At 35.6% G+C, this 21,155-nt stretch overlaps 1 protein-coding gene across 1 annotated transcript in view; it reads right to left on the reverse strand.

Annotated features, from left to right (window-relative positions):
- Positions 1-625: 625 nt before the first annotated feature.
- The window catches only part of LOC127647729 (caspase recruitment domain-containing protein 11-like), a 41,913-nt gene continuing 21,383 nt past the window's right edge, over positions 626-21,155 (reverse strand). The window contains exons 7-24 of the mRNA XM_052132170.1: positions 16,992-17,117; positions 16,705-16,899; positions 16,255-16,404; positions 16,107-16,158; positions 15,218-15,345; positions 15,021-15,124; positions 14,546-14,598; positions 14,311-14,446; positions 13,929-14,127; positions 13,719-13,845; positions 13,055-13,295; positions 12,257-12,341; positions 8,467-8,562; positions 8,250-8,361; positions 7,666-7,848; positions 5,303-5,427; positions 3,053-3,168; positions 626-2,882 (exon numbers count right to left, since the gene is read on the reverse strand). Of these exons, the coding sequence (XP_051988130.1) occupies positions 2,678-2,882; positions 3,053-3,168; positions 5,303-5,427; positions 7,666-7,848; positions 8,250-8,361; positions 8,467-8,562; positions 12,257-12,341; positions 13,055-13,295; positions 13,719-13,845; positions 13,929-14,127; positions 14,311-14,446; positions 14,546-14,598; positions 15,021-15,124; positions 15,218-15,345; positions 16,107-16,158; positions 16,255-16,404; positions 16,705-16,899; positions 16,992-17,117 (2,433 nt within the window). The 3' untranslated portion in view covers positions 626-2,677. The remainder of the gene's footprint in view (positions 2,883-3,052; positions 3,169-5,302; positions 5,428-7,665; positions 7,849-8,249; positions 8,362-8,466; positions 8,563-12,256; positions 12,342-13,054; positions 13,296-13,718; positions 13,846-13,928; positions 14,128-14,310; positions 14,447-14,545; positions 14,599-15,020; positions 15,125-15,217; positions 15,346-16,106; positions 16,159-16,254; positions 16,405-16,704; positions 16,900-16,991; positions 17,118-21,155) is intronic.

The raw sequence follows: 21,155 nt of genomic DNA on the forward strand, positions 1-21,155 counted from the left end.
TTTCATATCTCTACTTCCCCTTTTCATGAAGGAATCTTAAACACGGTAAACAATGAGCTGACATATTAAAAAGGAAACAGGGCATTTCGTTCTGCAAAACAACTTGCTTATGACTAAAAATGTGGAAGTCCTTCTCTCTAAATTCTTGAGAAATTTTAGCAGAGTTGTATACAATCTTATAGGAGGCATTACATTAAATGAAACCTATTTCCCTTTGTTTTAGTAAACAGTGGCAGACCTGAGAGTTTCTTGAATGGTATTTACAATCACAGTGGAAAGTTGGTTTACCGTCAGAGTTGTTGTGTACAAGTGACGTTACTCTGAGAAGAACCACCACCAACACCACATGAAGCAACAAGATGTCTGCTGCCAGGGAGCAACAGAAATTTCCACTGCTGCGCTCGTGACACACTGTGTCCAGGATTTCTCCTCTTTTCAAGCCCTTTAACTGTTTTTCAGTTTTCATTTCAGCAACAAAAATGTGTCAGATTCTTTCTGAAGCATAGCATGCTTGCCTCATAAAAGATCTGCAATCGAAGCATCTAGTGAGTTTTAACCCTGATCGCTGTATGCATTCTCAGCTGGATGTACACATCAAATTACAGAAAACATAAACTCTGCTTTTCAAAACCATTTAATATAAAACACACCATGCATTGTGTCAGCTGCATAAAGTACATTCTTGTGTCTTTTTCCAAACAATGTAAAAAAAAAAAAAGAAAGTAGGATCAAGGGGCATGTATATATCTCATTACAGCTGAGAGAAGGACCACAAACAGTAAAGTTTCTTTACTATATTGAATATAACATTTACAATTTAATGACCCTCCCACAGCATCTATGCCCCTGGATAATGAACAATAATAATAATAATAACACATTTACAAACATAATACCTCAGGAAATGTCCTACCCTGTCTTTGCCATCTTCTGCAACAGAAATTGCTATACATTTTCATTTAATTGGTGCTAATATGGAGCTTTGTGGTATAGAAAGTTTCTTTATGAACAGTATTAATCTAAACAATAAATATATTATAGTCACCTCTGCATACAGTGTGTTTAAATCAGATAGGCAAGATAGGAAGTATAATTGACATGTTAAAAAGTAATGGCAGTATCCTGCAGCGCCACATGCGATACCTCTAAAACTAAAACTCTTTAACAAAAATTCAACATGAAATATTAGAATTTTTAAAAATGCAATTGTCACACCATTATGTAAACTATTTATGTAAATAAGCACACCACACTTAAAATATGCACTTTCCCTTATACGGGTGATTCTCACTAAACCTGTCCTGGTCATTTTAATCTCCAAACTCAAAAGAAAAAGTACAACTATATGATATAAATAATTGGCAATTTAAATTAAATAATTCATTTGTTCACATTGCAGTAATAAGTATATCATAATGACTGATCTTTTTTCACATTACGGTAATGAGAATTAGAGGTAAAATGTCTTTAACTGTAATGAAAACAATATCACAATGTAATACATCTTAATGACCCTGAAATAGGCTTAATTTCCTACTGTATATGTAAAATATAATGTCTTATTTGTTTACGTTGATTTTGGAGTAAAATAGGACCAGAATATTTTCTTGACTAGTTTTGTGAGAATCTCCAATACTTCCCTTCTTTTAACCAAAAGTCCTGATGCTGCAATAAAAATGTATGTCCATGTAGTCATCTATAAACCATTTGTCTCAGGTCTGAATGCCAAGCAGTAGGCCTACAACAGATATATAACAGATATATACAGAATATAATACGAACATTGTTATGCATCAGAAATAGCTCTCACACATAAAGACCATCTGTATTATAACATCTAGATGAAATGAGTGCCCACTTTATGGCAGACCATATCAAGAACTTCTGGTGGTAGTTTTTAGAACAATCAATGACAGCTTAAACAGAAACCACCAAAGCATTACAAGATAATGCCAACATAAATCAAAGCTTCACAAGATGCCAGTCACAGTCTTGTGCCCAAAATGTAGATCAAACAAAGTTAATGCCATTTAACTAGAGTATGCAATGTTCAAAAGCTTGGCAAGTACAAAGGTAGCAGCTAAAACAGGCAAAGAGATGAGCCACACTTGTGTTATCCATATTAAAGCTTACCACAACAACCAAAAATGACATACGGAGGGCTCATATTAAAATAAATATACAAGTAACAAATTAATACAAAAATATGCCTTCAAAGAAAACAAATGTGGTTACTGCATTGATAAAGGCATCAGATTTAATGTACAGCTATACATATAAATCTAATTTGTGGTCACAACTGAAGCACAATGCATTGGGCAGCGCTCTGTTGAGTATTACAGGCAGAGAGTGGACTGGATAATGTTTTATTGACAACGGCTTGGCTACAGGAGAATAATAAATAAGAAGCTTTGGGGTGAGAACATTTCCAATGCTTTTAATGAATACCTCAGTGTTGTCAGAGGATTCCCGGTCCACATTTTTTTTTTTACAGTGAGAGAAACACACTACACCAGTCTGCGGCCTTTAACAGAGTCACTTCCTGTTCACGCGCCTGTGCTGCATACATTCCACCCCCGAACTGGAAACAGACAAGAGTTTCGGTGTGCAGACATGCCATAAGCCGCATGAGAGCCGTATCCTTATCTGCTCTCCTGATAAGGTTAAAGCAGGTCATTTAAAGTAGATCCTGCTCCACCCAAACCGTCTTCTTTTGCTCCTCAAAAATCTTGTCCTTGATGATTTTAAGGAGGTCCTCCACCCCACCCCAAAAGTCTGACTCCACGCTGGCATACAAGCATGGCAGAGTCTCCAGCTCCTTCTCTTTGGAGCGGCACATCTTTAAAAACTCATCCTCAGAGTCCACCTTCAGAGGCAGTCTTCTGCTTAGAGGAAAACATAATAAACTATTACTAGTTGACCTTGATGAGTGATGAATATCTAATTGGAATTAGAAATTAGTACAAAACAGATAAAATAAGAGAAACAAGCCATTTCTGATTTGTGTAATCTTTGCAAGCTAGATGTAAAAAGATCTCCGAAGACTGCTTGCCTTAATTTTTTTATGTTCCTTTCACAGATTTTGATGAATATCACGATGGGGTAGATCTCTCTTCTTAACAGGTCTTTCACACAACTCAGATCAGCTTCCAGTAGACAGTGCTTATTCTAAGAAATAAATGAAGACTAAATAAACATTCTCCTGAAAGAAATACCAGTGCTTACAAAACAGCAAAAGAATAGAATGTTAAAGTTTGATATAAAATGATAGTTCGAAAAGTTAAAAAACGCAAATGCAGATAAAGTGAAAGACGTTGATTGTAACATGTTTCAACGGATGCATGAATATATAATTAAGAATGACCAATCGCAATTCATTATGCAAATATAATAATGACGTAATCGTTGTTGATTAGATTTCGAATCCTCAACATTCTAACAGTGTAAATAATTTGGAGATTTTAAACCTTTAATCTTACTTTTCTTAAAAACTATAAGGTTTAAAAAAAAATCTAAAACTTATCAACTTTACATTATAAACTAAGGCTGAAATCATCTACAAAACAAAGTTTGAATGGAGTATGTACAGTCTGAATTAATGGCAGAGTGTTTTTAAGAAAAATATTTAAAAAGTGGACTTTTACTCCAGTGCTGTAATAAACAAAGAGAAGAATTAGAGTGTATTTGACTAAATACCTTATAGTTCACATGAAAAGTGACACATTTAAAGATCATTATGAACAATGATAAGCGCACATTTTGTTACAATTTAAAATGTGACTGTTGAGAATACATCTAGTGAGGCTTCTGTTCTCATTTCTTTGTCCAGTTTTTGCCACAACTCTCAAATGAATGAGATTTGCAGTGGAAAGTTTGACTCATCTCCTGACAGATTAGTATGTGAAAAATGCTGCCTCTTGTCTAACCACCTGATAAAACCCCAACAAGCAGACTGCATCTACAGAAGGCTTCAGAAATCTCCTACATGCTGCTGTTTAGTTCCCTTTTTAATAATAATAAAAAAGAAGTGTTTTATGGAGCTCTTCTTGTGACTGCCAGTTCTTAAAATGGTTCAACTTCTAGTTTCTGTGTAAAGGTGGGACAGGATCCATTCACAAGCAGAGAGCATGGGAGTTCATTGATCTGAACACCTGTCACCATTTGAGGACTTGGAGTCCCACCAAAAAATATAATGAATGAATCAATTATCACTTCATTCCAAAATAAAAATGTCTTATAATCAATTATTAAATGTTTGTTAATGTCTATAATCCCCCCCTGCCCCCCAAAATATAATTATCAGGCAGGAAATCATTGAGCATCTAAGGGGCGTGTCTTCAATTTCAGTTGAAAGTTAATTGGGTGCTCCCATGTGTGAACTTTCCAATGCATAGCATCTCAATTGGCAAACGGATAAAGAAAAGATTTTAGCAAATGCCTTTTTAAATGCAATTTCAAAACCATTTAAAACCATTTAATAATCAATTATATTACGGTTACATTTGACTACAGTTTTAAACATGAATTGAATAAATGTTTTTTTAAATATGGGTATTTATTCATCAATTTAAAAATGGTTTATTATTTATATATTTATTTTTCCAAACCAAAAATGTGTAATTGATTGCTATATTTCATTTTTTAGCACTTTCATAGTCTTCCATAGTCCCCAGTCGATCCTGTGTCACTGTTCCTTAAGTGGTGTTGTGTCACATAATACTCGCTCCCATTTCCACTGATTTCAGAGCCAAACATTGATGCAGCTGAATACATTACATAACCAACCCACCCACCCACAAACATTTTTTAAATTAAAATTATAATAAAAAATCTAGTTTATCAACATATGTTACCATCAAAAGTATAAATACAATTTACAGCTATCAATTCCACATTATATTTGTGAGCAAAAGCTTTTTTTAATAACAGATGGGGAAAATAAAATGGCTGGAGTGCCTCTGTAGCATGACAAAATTAATGTCTGCACACTGAATGAATGTTACTTTGCTGCATTGTGCATTTGCAGTGTAGACAGCTTCATTGATTATAATTGGAACAATATAGTTTTGTTATGCATGGAACAGTGCCAGATTGGTGGAAAGGGGGTATGAGTCTTCTAGAAAAGGGTTAAGCTCTCACCAGAGAAAGCACTTCGAAATGAGTCGTAAGACTTGCTTGGCAAAGCAGCAAATATATAAAGATCTGACAACTTTGAGTTAGCAGAAGAAATGACAGCACATAAAAGCGAAAACATAATTCAGCTATTTTTAAATTGTCCTGAAAAGAGCATTCATTACTGTACCTTGGAGGCAACTGCTTCGATATTTTCTGGGGTGATGCATTCATATGTGCCTCCCTGCTTTTCTTTGGAATAAATGATGGGCTCTATCTTCTGTTTCATGAGGAATTCATCTTTTGTCAGAATGTCTGAAAGGAAGATGAATTAATAGTGCTTCAGCGCAAAATGTTGTTTCAAGGAAAACAATGCTGACATTCCCTTTAAATAATAATTGATTAAAATTATGTTAATGTTCTACTTGTAACAGCTGTATTCATCTAAATCTTTTTGAGGTATTTTACATATATTTCATGAGATTGTACTAAATATAGAATGAGTGGGAACGTTATGGAACGTTATGCCAGTGACATAACGGCTGAACTCATGGAAAAGAGATAAAAATAACATAAGATCCTTTTACCAAGATTAAAATATTGGACATATGATCCACAGTCAACAATCTTTTTGCGGTTTCTGTTCAGTGAACAGTATGGCTCTGTTCCAAAAACCTGGAATGCATTTTAAAGGAATATTTTGGGTTCAATACATGTTAAGCTCAATCGACAGGATTTGTTAATTTTTTTCACAGTACAAATTCACTTAGACTCGTTTCTCCTCTTCTTCAAAATAAAAGCACAAATCGAGATTGCAGTGAGGTACTTACAATGGAAGTGAATGTGGACAATGTTTGGAGGGTTTAAAGGCATAAATGTAAAGCTTATAATTTTATAAAAGCACTTATATAAGTGTTTCTGTTAAAACTTGTGTATTATTTGCTGTAAAGTTGATTAAATTGTAATTTCTACAACCATTTTAGGGTTTTAGGTTTTATTGACATAACATCGCCATGGAAACAAAGTTGTAAAATTTGCTATAACTACATAGTGATTTTTTCACACTAAAATCATGTTTACATGCATAGTGGTTATGTCTTGTGGAGTATTATAAAGTTAAAAATATTATCCCCATTCACTTCCATAGTAAGTGCCTCACGGTAACCCAGATTTTTGCTTTCTTTAAACAAAAGGTGGGGCAAGTCAAAATACATTTTTGAGGTAATCAATACTATGCCACAAATGGTGTCGATTGAGCTTAACTTGTACTGAACCAGGATCATTGCGTTAAGGCATCATTTGAAGGCAAGAAACCAAACGCAAAGGCTATTCCAAAAGGAAGGCAGTAATATGCTGACTTATAAGATACCTCAATTTGGCCATATTTTAGGGCATTATTTCATGAATCCTTTGCAGAGGAAACAATTGACCCTTCACTAAGCCGCTCGCTCTGACAAGCTCTGCAAAACTCCCCATAGGAATGAATGGGTGATTGCGGTGAACAGCGCAGTTTTTGGCTAAATATTCTCATAAACGGAATGGATAATATTCTTATGTGAACTGGAATGAATAGTGGCATTGTAAAGCATATTTATCTGACGTTTTATGTAAAAGAAATTGTTAAAATACACAGTAATTTGATTGAAAACTATGCAGACTGTGAATCAGAATTGAGGCAAATGATTATCAATCACATAAAAAGAGAAAAGTATCACTTGATAGCAATTACAAACCTCACAACATTAGTGTAAGTGACACATTTTGATGATGTGAACTGTTTAATTACTATCACCTTTGCTAAGGCCTAAATCAATACGTTCATGAATTAATGTTAAATTGTTAGCTTTAATTTACCTTGGAGGAAATGTAGGTGTCTTTGCTGATGTTTTACATGCACATTTGGGAATGAGGAATGATACACTTTAATCCATAGCATGCTCTTCTCAATATTTATTGAAAGTTTTTTTTAAAGAAATAAATACTGCGTGTATCCTCTCTGGGAAACTCGTGTCACTGTTACACGTGAACCAGCAACAACAGTTTTAATTTTTTTTTTAGATAATTTCGATAAATTCCCGCTCAAAATGACTCAAATACACATTACTTCCCTAGGCTCTCATTGTAAAAAGGCAAACGTGTATCAGAGTAATGGAGGCGGGGCAACAGTTGCTAAGACAGGATTGGTCAGAAACACTTTTAAGGCGGGGCTTAGTGAAGGGTCAAATACAGAATGTATTGTGACAAGCTCTGAAGATGGCAGATGAGTTGATAGGAATGTCGACAACAAACATAATTCACAAAATTGAACAATAGTTCAGTCTAAATTGATCTAAATTGAACCAATATTTAAGAGTGCTATTTTTTGTTTCAGCTTATTAGAGTATTGCATCGTAATACATTTTTATTTCCCAAATTATTCACTTTTGAGGTTCAATTTCAGTTAGGATGCTGCCTATTTAGGCACTAGACTGCAAGGCAGCTTATTAGGTTTTGGAACATCATCACCGCTGTGCATTATAAATCATGGGACAAACCCTCACAACCAAGTTTTACCTGGTTTGCAGATATTGAATTCCATAGCGCCTCCAAGATTGAGGAACTTCTGGACGATGGTCTTGGCCAGGATGTTGGGGGTGAAGAGGACAGGCCTTTTGCGCTGACATTGGTGTGGAGTCACCAGACTATATGGAATGAGGTTCAAGCTCTTATTTAAGTCACTCTCTGGGTCAGACGAATCTGGAAGAATGGAGATAATTCATGGGTTAGCCTTAACAATAGGTTCACCCAAAATTTTAAATATCATTACTTAAACACCCTCATGTTGTTAGAACACAAAAGGTGAATTTATGAAGAACATCCTGGTCACATTGTTTTTTTTTTTTTTCATTTAATGAAAGTGAATTTGGACTGGGGCTGCTATGTCCATAATGACAAAAAAGGACCATAAAAGTGGTCCATATGATTCTATTACATGTCATACAATAACTTTGTGTGAGGACAGACCAGAATATACTGTATTTACTGCTCTAAATAATAAAGAGAGGCACGGGAGGACCTGTGATTAATGAAGTACGACACCCACCTCAAAGATTCCCTGAAACAGACGAGTAAAAAAAAAAGAGGGTGGTCATTCTTACCCTCAGGCCTCAACGTTTCAAAGCCTGGTCTAGATGGATTCCCTCCATTGACAATGCGGACACGCTCATTGCTGTTCATCCTCTTGTACTTGTTATCCGTCCTGCTGACAAACTGACACCAGAGATCTCTTTTAATCTCAGCAAGACACTTCTCTTCTTCTGTTTACAGCTATACCTCTACTGTGCCATGGAAAGCAAACTCAGGAGGACCTGTTACCTGTAATATCTGACAGATGAAGATACTGGCTCTGGACAGGCGTGGGCTGGATTTGGGGTCTGGAGATGGTGTGGGTTCCTCAGGTTGTAGAGTGTTCTGAGTGGACAGATGGAAGTAAGAATTCATTGGACAGGGAATATGAAAAGCAGGAGTTTTATTATTTAGACTCTGAAATGTTAGTATAATGCTTCATTCAGTCTTCAGTCCAATTCAGAAAATAAAGTTGCAAAAATGGGTCTATTAGAAATTGTCATTTTTATGATATCACAACCAATGTTCCCACTAACATTTGTTCTTGCAAATCCCATTTCTCTATTGGGCAGAACCTTCATCCACCTGAGTGGAATATTTTATTATATATATATATATATATATATATACTGTATTGTCTAACATACCCAACCTCTTCTGCCATACATTCCCTTGCATCTGTATAACAGATTCAGTATTTGTACACGCACACACATATATATATATATATATATATATATATATATATATATATATATATATACAGGATTGGGGAATAACAAAATACATGTAACGGGATTACATGTTTAAAATACAAAATATATGTAACTATATTCCACTACAGTTACAATTTAAAAATCATATTCTTGATAATAATTTTAGTTTAGTTTTCCTGTAAAAATATCTAAAAATCCTTAAAACAAATCAGTTAGATTAATCTTGTTTTAGAAACAACACTGCATAAGATATATAGGTTTTTCAGAGAATGTATTTTTAACATGCGTATTTTGTCTTACTGTACTGGCAGAAATTTTATAATCAAAAAAAGTGAAAAACATTTACCCTCCCAACCCTGTATATATATATATTTGTCTTATTGTGTATTTCCATATATACTTATACTTTCTTTTCACTTTTTATTTTTATTCCATTTTGTTTTTTATTATTATCTTCTTATTATTATTGTCTTCTATTGTTTGTGCACTGGAAGTGTCTGTCACCAAGACAAATTCCTTATATGTGTAAGCATACTTGGCAATAAAGCTCAATAAATACTTATTGCCAAGTATATATATATATACACACACACACTGGCAGCCAAAAGTTTGGAGTAATGTACAGATTTTGCTGTTTCGGAAGGAAATTGTTACTTTAATTCACCAAAGTGGCATTCAGCTGATCACAAAGTATAGTCAAGACAAACAAACAGCACCATCACTATTTGAAAAAAGTCATTTTTTATCAAATCTAGAAATTTGCAGCCATCACTCCAACACCTTATCCTTGAGTAATCATGCTAAATTGATAATTTGATAGAAAATCACTTGTTATTATATCAAACACAGTTGAAAGCTATTTGGTTCATTAAATGAAGCTTAACAATGTCTTTGTGTTTGTTTTTGAGTTGCCACAGTCTGCAATAGACTGCATGTCTTAAGGTCAATATAAGGTCAAATATTACAAAAAGAAAGAACTCTAGAAACTTGTCAGTCAATAATGTTTTTGAGCAATGAAGGCTATACAATGCTTGAAATTGCCAAATATTGAAGATTTCATACAAAGGTGTACACTACAGTCTTCAAAGACAAAGGACAACTGGCTCTAACAAGGACAGAAAGAGATGTGGAAAGTTTCAGGTACAACAGTAGAGAAGACTCAGGGGTGCAGGCCTTATGGGAAGAATTGCAAAGAAAAAGCCACTTTTGAAACAGAAAAACAAAAAGAAAAGGTTAGAGTGGGCAAAGAAACACAGACATTGGACAACAGATAATTGGAAAAGAGTGTTTTGGATCTTAACCCCAGTGAGCTTTTGTGGGATCAGCTAGACTGTAAAGTGCTCGAGAAATGCCCAACAAGACAGACACATCTATGGCTGGACAAACTGACAGCTAGAATGACAAGGATCTGCAAAGCTGTCATTGCTGCACGTGGAGGATTTTTTAAAGAGAACATTTTGAAGTAGTTTAAGAAGTTCAGATTTTTTTTTTTAATTGTAATAGTAATGTTTCATGTTATTAATGTCCCGACTATACATTGTGATGAGTTGAATGCCACTTTGGTGAATAAAAGTAACAATTTCATTCCATAAGAGCAAAATATGTACATTATTCCAAACATTTGGCCGCCAGTGTATATGTATAAAACAAAAACTAATATTTTGTTGGTTCCAATACCTGTGAAGTTTCACAATTCTTGATATCTGAAACTCAACACCACAGTAAAAATGGATATTATGCTATTAAACACACTCCTTTATTTGAAAAGTTAAATAATAAATATTATTATTAATGTAAAGATAATAAATAAAAACTATGGACAAAACATAAGCGACTGTTTATGTTAATCACTTTTAGGATGGACATTGACCATGAAGCACATTTAATTGTTCGGGGACACAGCCACATATCCACATTCATCAATAGCGCTCGCGCCTCACAGTAAATGCAGTATGTTGTTTCACGACTCAGTAATGTGTATTTCCACCTAGTTCTCACAAGATTTCACTCAAAGCTTCAGCTCCATACAGGGAAAAAATTCTTATGGACTCCAGTTGAAACACTGAGCGTGCATTTAGCTCTGATTCAGGAACTGATTCCCACACAACTGAGTCTGCCATCTGCACGCATGTTTGCTTGGAGGGAACATTGATCACAACAATTAACAATAACTCTACCCATTTGGCTACTCATGTTTATAGGTGAATTTCACAAAGGTTATAATGAATATGTCTGGGTGATATATGACTTAGACATGTTCTCTCACACACTTCATCAAAGTGAGATTCATTAATAAATATATCAGCGGATATTTAGTATTTAGTAGTACTTGGCCTATCATGATAAACGACAGTATGAACTATGCCAGTATGCAGAAGTTAGTCAGCCAAAATATTTACCATTTACATAGTTACATACTTTAGAAAAAATAACTTGTTGAATTCTACAGTTCATACAAGGTGGAAATGGCCATGTAAAACTAAATGTTTTTGGTGCAAGAAACCTTATTAGTAGATTCAGTGGGGAAATACCACAATAGTGTTGAATATGGACTCGTTAATTAAAATCGTAAAAATGTAATTCTAATCACACAGCACGAATGGGGAAAGCAATATACGCAATATATAAGTTAATATACGCTCAACCAAAACACTTCTGCGAGACACTCACTTAACTGACGCTATCCTTAAAGAGACAGTACCATGTTTGCGTGTATGTAAATACTTATGTATGTAAATGAAAATTTGTACAAAACATTTAATTTCAAGACATTGTAATATATAGAATTTGTCCTTTTTAAAAAAAAGCTAAAATGTGACCAAAATAATTAAAAACTAATGATTAAATAAAAATGGTAAAATCTACTTTATATTTTCTATAATTTACAGCATTAAAACAGCTGAGAGAGACATTTTTTTTTCCCCTCCAATTTTGAATGTCCAATTCTCAATGCGCTCTATGTCCTCATGGTGGCTTAGTGACTCGCCTCAATCCGGGTGGCAGAGGACGAATCTCAGTTGCCTCCTCGCCTGAGACCGTCAATCAGAGCGACTTATCATGTGGTTTGTTGTGCAGGTTACCGCGGAGGCCTAGCGCATGTGGAGGATCACACTATTGCTGAGAGAGAATCTGAATTTAATCTAATTGAAATCGGAAGCAAACCGAATCGAGAAGTTGTGCATTGAAATCAAATCAAATCGGGAAAGCTCTATCAATACCCAGCCCTAGAACTGACAAAGTGTGTCTTGTAAGACATATAACAAATCTGCATATGCAAAAGCCCAAAGTGAGTGAGTTTCACAAACAATCCTGAAGGAACTGACCCGGAGCCCCCGCAGAGTGTCTGCTTCCTCTCGACCTCCTCGACACATCAGCTTCTGAATTTTCACCAAGAGGAGCTGCTGGGCTCTGGGGATGAGGTGACAGCCAAGTTCACTAAACAGCTTCTTAACACAGTCTTATCACATAGAAAAATATACACACATACATACTCACCTACAAACTGACAGACAATAATAAGATAATAAGTAACAGACGACAGACAAAGTTTGGTCGATGCAGAGTTCTGCCGGTTTGCTCTTTATTCGAAACTGGGACATTATACTGCCACCATACTATAACTATGCCAACACTGAAACTGAAAAAAATGGGTTTGAAGATTTCTGATTGTCTAGCCAAATTTTAAAGTCTCAATCTAATTTCTCTGAATCTGAGAAACGTTGAGCAGATCACAATCTAAGACACGTTTTTATTAATTTTTTTATTTAAGAGGAAGAAAAGTGTAAAATAAGTTAAAAGATAAAAAGTTAACATTTACAGAATTTCACATTATTTCAGTTTTATTCTGCTCAGAAATCATGAGGTTAAACTTAATTTATTTTATACTATTTTTCTTAAACAATATAAATGGTTAATTATACAAAAAAATATATATAGCTGCCTGTATATTTTCACAAGGGGGTCATCATATATGGAGATCTTTGGCATCAAAAAGCTTGAGATTTCTTTGTCTAAGGGACCAGATTTCACTCATTACTCAATTTGGACAAAATGTGTGGTTACTGCGTTTTTCTTTTGCAGAGTAGTTTAATGGCTTTTCCTTCTTTTTTCAGCATCCTTACCTGGAGTAGCTCGGTATAGTGCCTCTCTCCAGGTCCTTGTCGGTAAAAGCGTCCACACGAGCACACAGCCATTCGCACTTGCTCTGATGCATGGTGTCCAGCACGTGGAGAACCTCATCACATCTTACATTCAATGAGCAACTATCTGACTGGCTGGAGATGTTTAGATTGAGACGTATGTAGAAGGAGTCTCCCGACACCACCGTGCCCTCTTCAATTTCTTTCAGCAGCCGTCTATAGCCTAGAAACAAGAGAGCATGGTCAAAACATGGACCTTATGTGGCCCAGTAAATAGCAGCCCTTTTCACAGCTGAGACATCAATGGCATGTCTGAAGAGCTAGTGTAAGTGGCCCGGAGCATAGAGTGGTGCCGGATGCAATCCAACTGAGTGAAATCTTTGATGGAATGACATGCTCTAAGGTCTGTGTAATGGACTCCCACTAGACATTTGCACCAAACAGAGGTGCAGCACACTGATTCAAAAAGAGCCGTGGGCTAAAAGACCAAAGCCCAGTCTTTTCTTTGCATATGGAGTCTGCATATGTAATGCGGCTCCTCTTGGGGTGTCACAAGTCTTTTTTGAAGTGTTGGACCCTCTAACCTCCACCATCCACCTTGATCTCGTAAAAGAAACACGCTCCTTCCAGAGAAGTTTGGACTCACCATCATAGTTGGACTTGTAGTGGAGATGCACCTGTCCAGAACATCTCTGCAGTGTCCAGTGGGCTTCCTCCTTGGTGCATGTGTCCAAAGCCACGCTCTGGGCTTCTCCACGGACATTGCCCTCCAGCTAGGGGAAAATGAAACCAAAGAGTAAAGATTGCACTAGCTTGGGATTTCTGATTGTGGAACACATAAAGGATCCAGCCTCACCATTAAGAGATGGTGTCCAACTTTAACTCCGGCTCGCTCTGCATTAGAACCGGACTGGACCGAGAAAACAAAGATGCCACTATCATTTCCACCAATCAGAGCGATGTCTGATAAAAGATTTTCTCCTGACAGAGAAAGGCTCTGCACTGGCCGCAACGAGCTGCGAGGAGGGTCTGAATTAAACGAAGGACGGAATGGTCTGGAGATAGAAAACAGACACATTCACTGATCAAAGAGGAGTGATAAAATAGATGTACAATACTGTACTAAGGGGTTGAAATGCAATGTCATCAATCAAGAGAATCAATTTAAAGCTAAAATTATGATAATGAATACCAATTAAATAATGCACTGTCAAAGTAAAACAAAAAATGTCAAAAACCTTTCCAAAGAGAATTTCCTGAAGATGTTATTGACTTGCTCCAGATCATAGGAGTCCATTGTCTCAGACTGGTGGGAAGATGAAGACGAGTGAATGGACGAAGGCCCGTAGGAGGAAATGTCTACGTCATGGTCATCTACAGCAAAGAATTAGAAATTTTTCATTAAGTCGAGTCACTTAATTGTATGATTCAGATGGTGAGTGGGCAAATTTAATGATTAATAAGCTTTCATACCCATATCTGCATTGTCTCCACTGTCAGTATCTGCAGTGTCTGAAAAGGGAATACTGAAAGAAGGATACAACAAATTACAATGTATTTAACAATAGTGGCACGGCAACAGCAATTACGCAAATATATATATTTGCTATAGTACTTGTTGGAAATGTTTGATGCTTTCTAAATAATCTTCAGTAATCTAATTATAACCTCTAATTAATTTTTGTCCCATTTTAGTATATAGCTTTAAAATGCCGTTAGGCTACTACTCTTCCAGAAACTAGTTACAGTGATCTAAACATGGTAACTGGCTATCCATGGTTTTACCCATGGTTTCACTGAAAAAAGTAAGCATAAGATATAAAGAATTGAATGTATCTAGAATATATAAATGTATATGAATGTAAGGGTATTTTGTTCCATTCCTAACAGTATCTACGCTTTCTCTTTGATCTGCGTGTCTGTTCTAGAGAGCAGTGTTTTTGATTACCACTTGAACTGCGAGTTTGGGTTCTCTTTTATCCTCCTGACAATGGAATGCTGGTCTGGAGGCTCGGGCGCAGTGGACAAGATGCTGTCATTACGGTAGCGCAGCTAAAGAGACACAAGCACAAACAAAATGCTTGTCTTCAAATTCAAGCTACTTGGAGAGATAAACCAATTAGCTGAAAATGAACTGAAGCATACATTTTTACAGTAGATATCTCCAACATTAGGGGTGGGTGTGATAGGAGAATTCATTAAGTTGGCATTGGCTGGACTTATGCCTTCAGTGGCTGCAGGTTCTGAGAGATCTCCATTGGTGAATGTCAAGGCTAAAAAATGAGAGATGAAATAAAAGAAAACCAAGGTAAGAGACCCTTAAATTGTGTCCTAACCAGTGGTGACTGGTGCTTATTAAATGTGGGGAAGCACAGACTATTGTTTTTGTTATCTGCAATGTTGCTGCCAAAAGCTGCTCAAAGTGCTACTCAAACAGTGGCATTTCTTAAAGCTGATGTATTATCAGTTTTCTGAATACACTCCCCGTATGCCGTAACCCTGTATCAAACAAAGAGATAGTCCCACCCCCAAATCATGCCATTGGTTGAGTAACGTTGCTGGGGCAGGTCTAAGCAAATTTACCCAAAAATCACTTATCATTTACTCACCCTCATACCATCCCAGATGAGCATAACTTTTCATCACCTTTTCTATTATTGGACGTTTGTTTTAATTAACAAAGACTGATATTCAAGTTATATAGATTTTTTGGTACTATTCTTTTATGAAAATGTTGGTGAAGCTGTGCTTCCTGTGTAGTCTCTAAAGAAATCGCCACTGGTTCTAACCATATATAATGCAAAAAGGCAACAAGTGATAAAAGCAATCAAATGAAAATGGAAGAGTTTTAGTCCTAACCAGCTAACATTTTGATCTTGATTGCTTGCTTTCTACTTGGTGTCACAAAAATACTGTTTTTAAGTAAACCGCTTGTGGCAAATGTTTCGCATAAATTGCTGCAAATTGAACACATATTAACGTCAAGTTTGTTGCAAATATGTTTTGCACAGAGCACTGTCAGAGCACATTTTACCTTGTAACTGCAGACTTTTAAGTCCACTTGCTGGAGATTTTGGTCTGGCAACCTATTAAATAAGGATTGTGAAAAAGTTCAGATATAGAAAGAATTGTCTAAAAAAATAAATAAAATAAGAGATGCTGTTGTTTATAATTCTGCTTACCCTGGCCTTGAGGTTATGTCTACGTTTGAACCTCTGCTCTTGATCCTCAACAGTGTCTTCTCCAGAGTCTTCAGAATGTCCTCCATTATTTGGGTCAGGCGGGCCAAAGTGCTGAGCTATAATTTGTGGAGTAATGTCTCGTGGCAAACTCTGAGATAGAGAGGGACCACAAATAACAATGAAGAACAAATTGACTAAATAGCTGCGCCACTGCTGTGCACATTTTTCAGAGCCAAAACCTGCATCTTATTCTTTGCTCTGTGCAAATTGTGTTCAACAGATCAACAAACAAACAAAACATGTTTGGTTTCATGTTTTTGTCCTTACCTGATTTGTATCATTACATAACGCAGACAGCGTGTGCACATTAATGATGCTATCAGCAAACACAATTTGAATGCATGTGAATTTCCCCCCTGAATTGTTTAACATGACAAATAATATTCTCACCTGATCCAAACCATTTTCCTTAGATATACGTCTAAGTTTGCACTCCACGTTGACAATCTTGGCTTCTTTGCGCACAATCTCAATTTGAAGTTCATCGCTCTTTTCCTCCAACTCCCGTATTTGCTTGCGGTACTTGTCTTTATCAATCAAACACTGAGACACAAGATGTTGGGCATCATCTCTTGACTTGAAAGCCTGTCGGATACAGAAAGAGCACTAAATCAGTAGCCATTTTGACTAAAAGGAAGTGAACTGATCTGACAACACTAGGAATGTTTGCACTCAACCTGGTCTCGCTCACGTTCCACCTCTTCCAGCTGAACCATGATGGTATTCATGCGGTTCTTGTACATTTCACAGTCCTTCACCAAAGTGGAGCACTTCAGTTCAAGGTCTTCCTTCTCTTCTAGGTACTGTGAATGAGATTATTGAGAATTTTGAATGAGTAAGGTAGACTAGTGTAAAGTGGCATCACTCAGTATTGTATAGATCAACAATGAGTGGCAACCTTCTGAACTGTTGAAATGTTTAAAAGGCTACATTTTGTATGCTTCCTTTCAGCACATTAGTAATACTTCCCCGTCAGACCATCATTTCACACTTAGCAGTTTCATGTAGCTCAAACCCTGCTGACTGCATGTCACAGAGGCAAATCTCCATCATTACTGAGAAAATGCTCTGCTATGGCATAAATCTCCATTTTGCTGTTGCATAGCTTCCATATGGCACATCAAAAATGTCCAATTTGCTTTAACAAGCATTCTGCAAGTATCAAAGTCTGTAGAGTGTTTGGTTTGTGTGAATGATATAACATCCAGGGTTATTATAGTTTTCAATTTTGAATTTAGTTTTTATTTTGATTTCATTGTTTATAATTTTCATTTTTGTTAGTTTTTGCTCTATGTATTAGTTTAGTTTATCAGCACATTTAGTTTTTCATTTTTGCTGCCATAGTTAATGTGTTAACAGACATTTTTTAAATATGTTTAAAGGGATCGTATCATGCATATTTTTTTTTTCTTTCTTGAGGTTCACTTATAATGCAAGTAAAAAATTGGCACAAAAAACAAACAGTCATAATGTAGTATTACATGACCTTTTCTACCCTGTGTTTAGCCCTGTCTCAAACACTCCATCTAACCAGTACTACAGCTTTAAGACATGCCCACTGTTATGATTGGCTAACTTAATTGAAAAGCAGACGTCCTACGGCAATTACAAGTGTGGAACTGTATTTTACAAGAATGTTTCTCTCCAATATTTAGCAGGTATACAAGATTTGGTGAAAAGATAATGCTATTTAAACTCAAAAATCAAACACAAGCTGCAAATGTAACGGGTTAATAAATGTGTATCGCGCTGTAGGGAGAGTGTTATAAGGAACGGTTGGCCTGGGGTTTACCCTCTTTAATCTTCCAGCTTCAATACGCATCCGGTGTCAGGAAATATGTGATGTTCACCGGTTGGGGAATCATGCTCGAATGATTTGCCGATCGACCGGTGATGCCCAAAATGTAGGACATCATGGCTAATATGAGACAGATGAGAAAGCAGGCAGACTTCCTACCATAAACGTCGCAATCGTTTTCTGTTACACTCCGCGTTCTGCTGCTATATTTAAATAATTTCACTTCAAATCAGTATTTCATGAGGAATTATGTATTTGTTTGGTAAGTCACAAAGTCACAATCCCCTTTGGAGTAATACTTTTGAGTATTTTTTTTTAAAGTTTATTTTGTGTTAAAAAACATCTGACTATACAATTCCTTACATCTCAAACAAATACAGGCTGATGAAACATTAGAATTACACTTGTTACTCACCGGTATTAATGTTGTGTCCAATACTGTTCACCACAGTAAAGATTGCGGTTTGAAATTCAGACTTAAATTGGCTATAAATCTATTATGCGCTGTCGTAGACATGTAAATAATGTTGCATGTGATTCTTCATGATTTGTTAATTCAGATGACATCATCCTCTGCTCTGCAATCGGTAAATGAAATTTTTTCAAATCCAAATAGCTTAAAATGTTGAACACTTAGAAGACTGAACTCACTCTCATCTTGACCAGTCTGATTTGTGCATTTTTTCACAGCTGTTTTTTTTTCCTGTCAACTCTTTTTAAGTCCATGAGTCGGGATGGTGAAAATAAGTGCTCTTCACTTTTAATGGCTATTTCAAGTAAACAAGTAATCTGGGTTCATGCAAATTCTCTTGTACTAGATAGATCCTGATTTGTGAAACCTTTCACAATCACATTTGGTTGTTTGATTGCGTCTTACTGCTCAACCTCCATTGCCTTGAGTAATAATAACCAGTGGCGTTTCTGGCTTACTTGGTGCCCTAGTTGAGATTGGACGTGGCAACCCACTTAACGCCATATATATATATATATATATATATATATATATATATATATATATATATATATATATATATATATATATACATAAATGGCACATTCTATTATGACATTATACAGTACATACCTTAAATTGCACAATTAAATTATAGAGTCAATAAATAAAATATATGGCAGAATTCTTATGAATTGCTGCTACTCTATGCAATAACACCTAATCCCTAATTTAAAATTTAAACCTAGTTTTCACTGAGGCAAAATCAGCAATTAGCAGTGACATGGTTGATACTAATTATTGCAAGCCCACTAATAAGATCCTGTGTCGCTTACCTATAGGCCTACTGTTTATCATAGTTATCTTATGTTTGTTCATAATGTAAGAATACATTGCCTGACTGTATCGCCTTTGCCAGGATCTGCTTCTGATAATAATAATATAGGCAGTGTCAATGGATAAAGCGATAACACTGATTTTTCAGGAAAACTGTTGATTCCAGAACTCAAATTGGTTAAATGACAAAAATGTCTATGATTCATCTATGTGCTCAGTTTTTAGAGTTTTAGGCCTATTATTACTTTTTTGGCATGCATCCTTAATATTTCACAATACCAATATGCATGAAGCAATGCAAATTATTAAAATCAATCAGTGAAGGTTTTCATAAATCCAGTTTTGTGAAAAATTTTTGTTTTTCCATTATAATAATCATGTGTTTCCAGAAATGTACCTCTCAAAGCCTATAACACTGATTTTTTCAGGAAAACTGTTCAATCCAGAACTCAAAAATGGTTAAATGACAAAAAAATTCCCAAATCAAGAAGGTCTATTACTATGACCCATCTATGTGCTCAGTTTTTATAATTATAAGCTGATTTCTCTGATGGCTTTATCCATTGACACAGCCTATGCTGTAATTATTACTCAAGGCAATGGGGGTTGAGCAGTAAGATGCAATCAAACAACCAAATGTGATTGTGAAAGGTTTCACAAATCAGGATCTATCTAATACAAGAGAATTAGCATGAACCCAGATTGCGTTTACTTGAAATAGCCATTAAAAGTGAAGAGCACTTATTTTCATCATCCCGACTCATGGACTTAAAAAGAGTTAGCAGGAAAACAAACTACTGTGAATAAATTTCTAAATCAGACTGGTCAAGATGAGAGTGAGTTCAATCTTCTAGGTTTTCAACTTTTGAAGCTATTTGGATTAGAAAACGAAGAGTCGTAAAATTTAAATGACCGACTGCAGAGCAGAGGATGATGTCAACCGAACTCACAAATCATGAAGAATCACATGCAATATTATTTACATGTCTACGACAGCACATAATAGATTTATAGCCAATTGAAGTCTGAAGTGTATATTGTTTGCACTGCTCTATCTTTCAATACAAGTTTCTTTGCAAAACCTGAATCCATGGATCTCAGAAGAATACATTCATGAATCCAAATATTTATTCCCAAATTGATGTGTTCAGGAACTTCATTTGAATTATTCACTCATTCCTAATGTTGGGTTCCTTTAGAAGGCTATGCAGAGTTTTTTCACAACCAGTAACACAGTGTCCGGGGGCCTAACTTTATTCTTTTTGCTGGCAAAAGCAAACTACTTACAATAGTACCACTTTCAGTGTGGCAGTTTCCCAGCCACCTTCTCACTCTGTCAACTCACCAGCCGTGACGATTATGTATGTAGTGGAGGCGGGGACTATGCAAAAGTGTACTATTTTCTACTTCACAAGGGGGCGATTTCAGGGTGAAAACAATAAATGCTCTTTTTGAACGGAGAAGATATTTTTAGTTATGAAAATTTGGTTTCACATGATGTGACCCCTTTAATGCAGCAAAAATTTGTAGAGGTAAATGTTTCAAATGTGATCATATACTGTGTATCAAAATATATTTAAAAATAATTTAAACTAAAATAATTTAAGTTTAATTTAATTTTAGAGAAATTACAATGTATATTAATTTAGTTTAAATTGTTCTATTTTATTTTTAAGAAAAATCTAGTTTTTATTTTAGTCTTTGTTAAAAATTATAACACTGATGACAAAAGAGAGATGTTGGAAGCTAGCAAGA

Source organism: Xyrauchen texanus, chromosome 8 (genome assembly GCF_025860055.1).
Source record: "Xyrauchen texanus isolate HMW12.3.18 chromosome 8, RBS_HiC_50CHRs, whole genome shotgun sequence".
NCBI lineage: Eukaryota > Metazoa > Chordata > Actinopteri > Cypriniformes > Catostomidae > Xyrauchen > Xyrauchen texanus.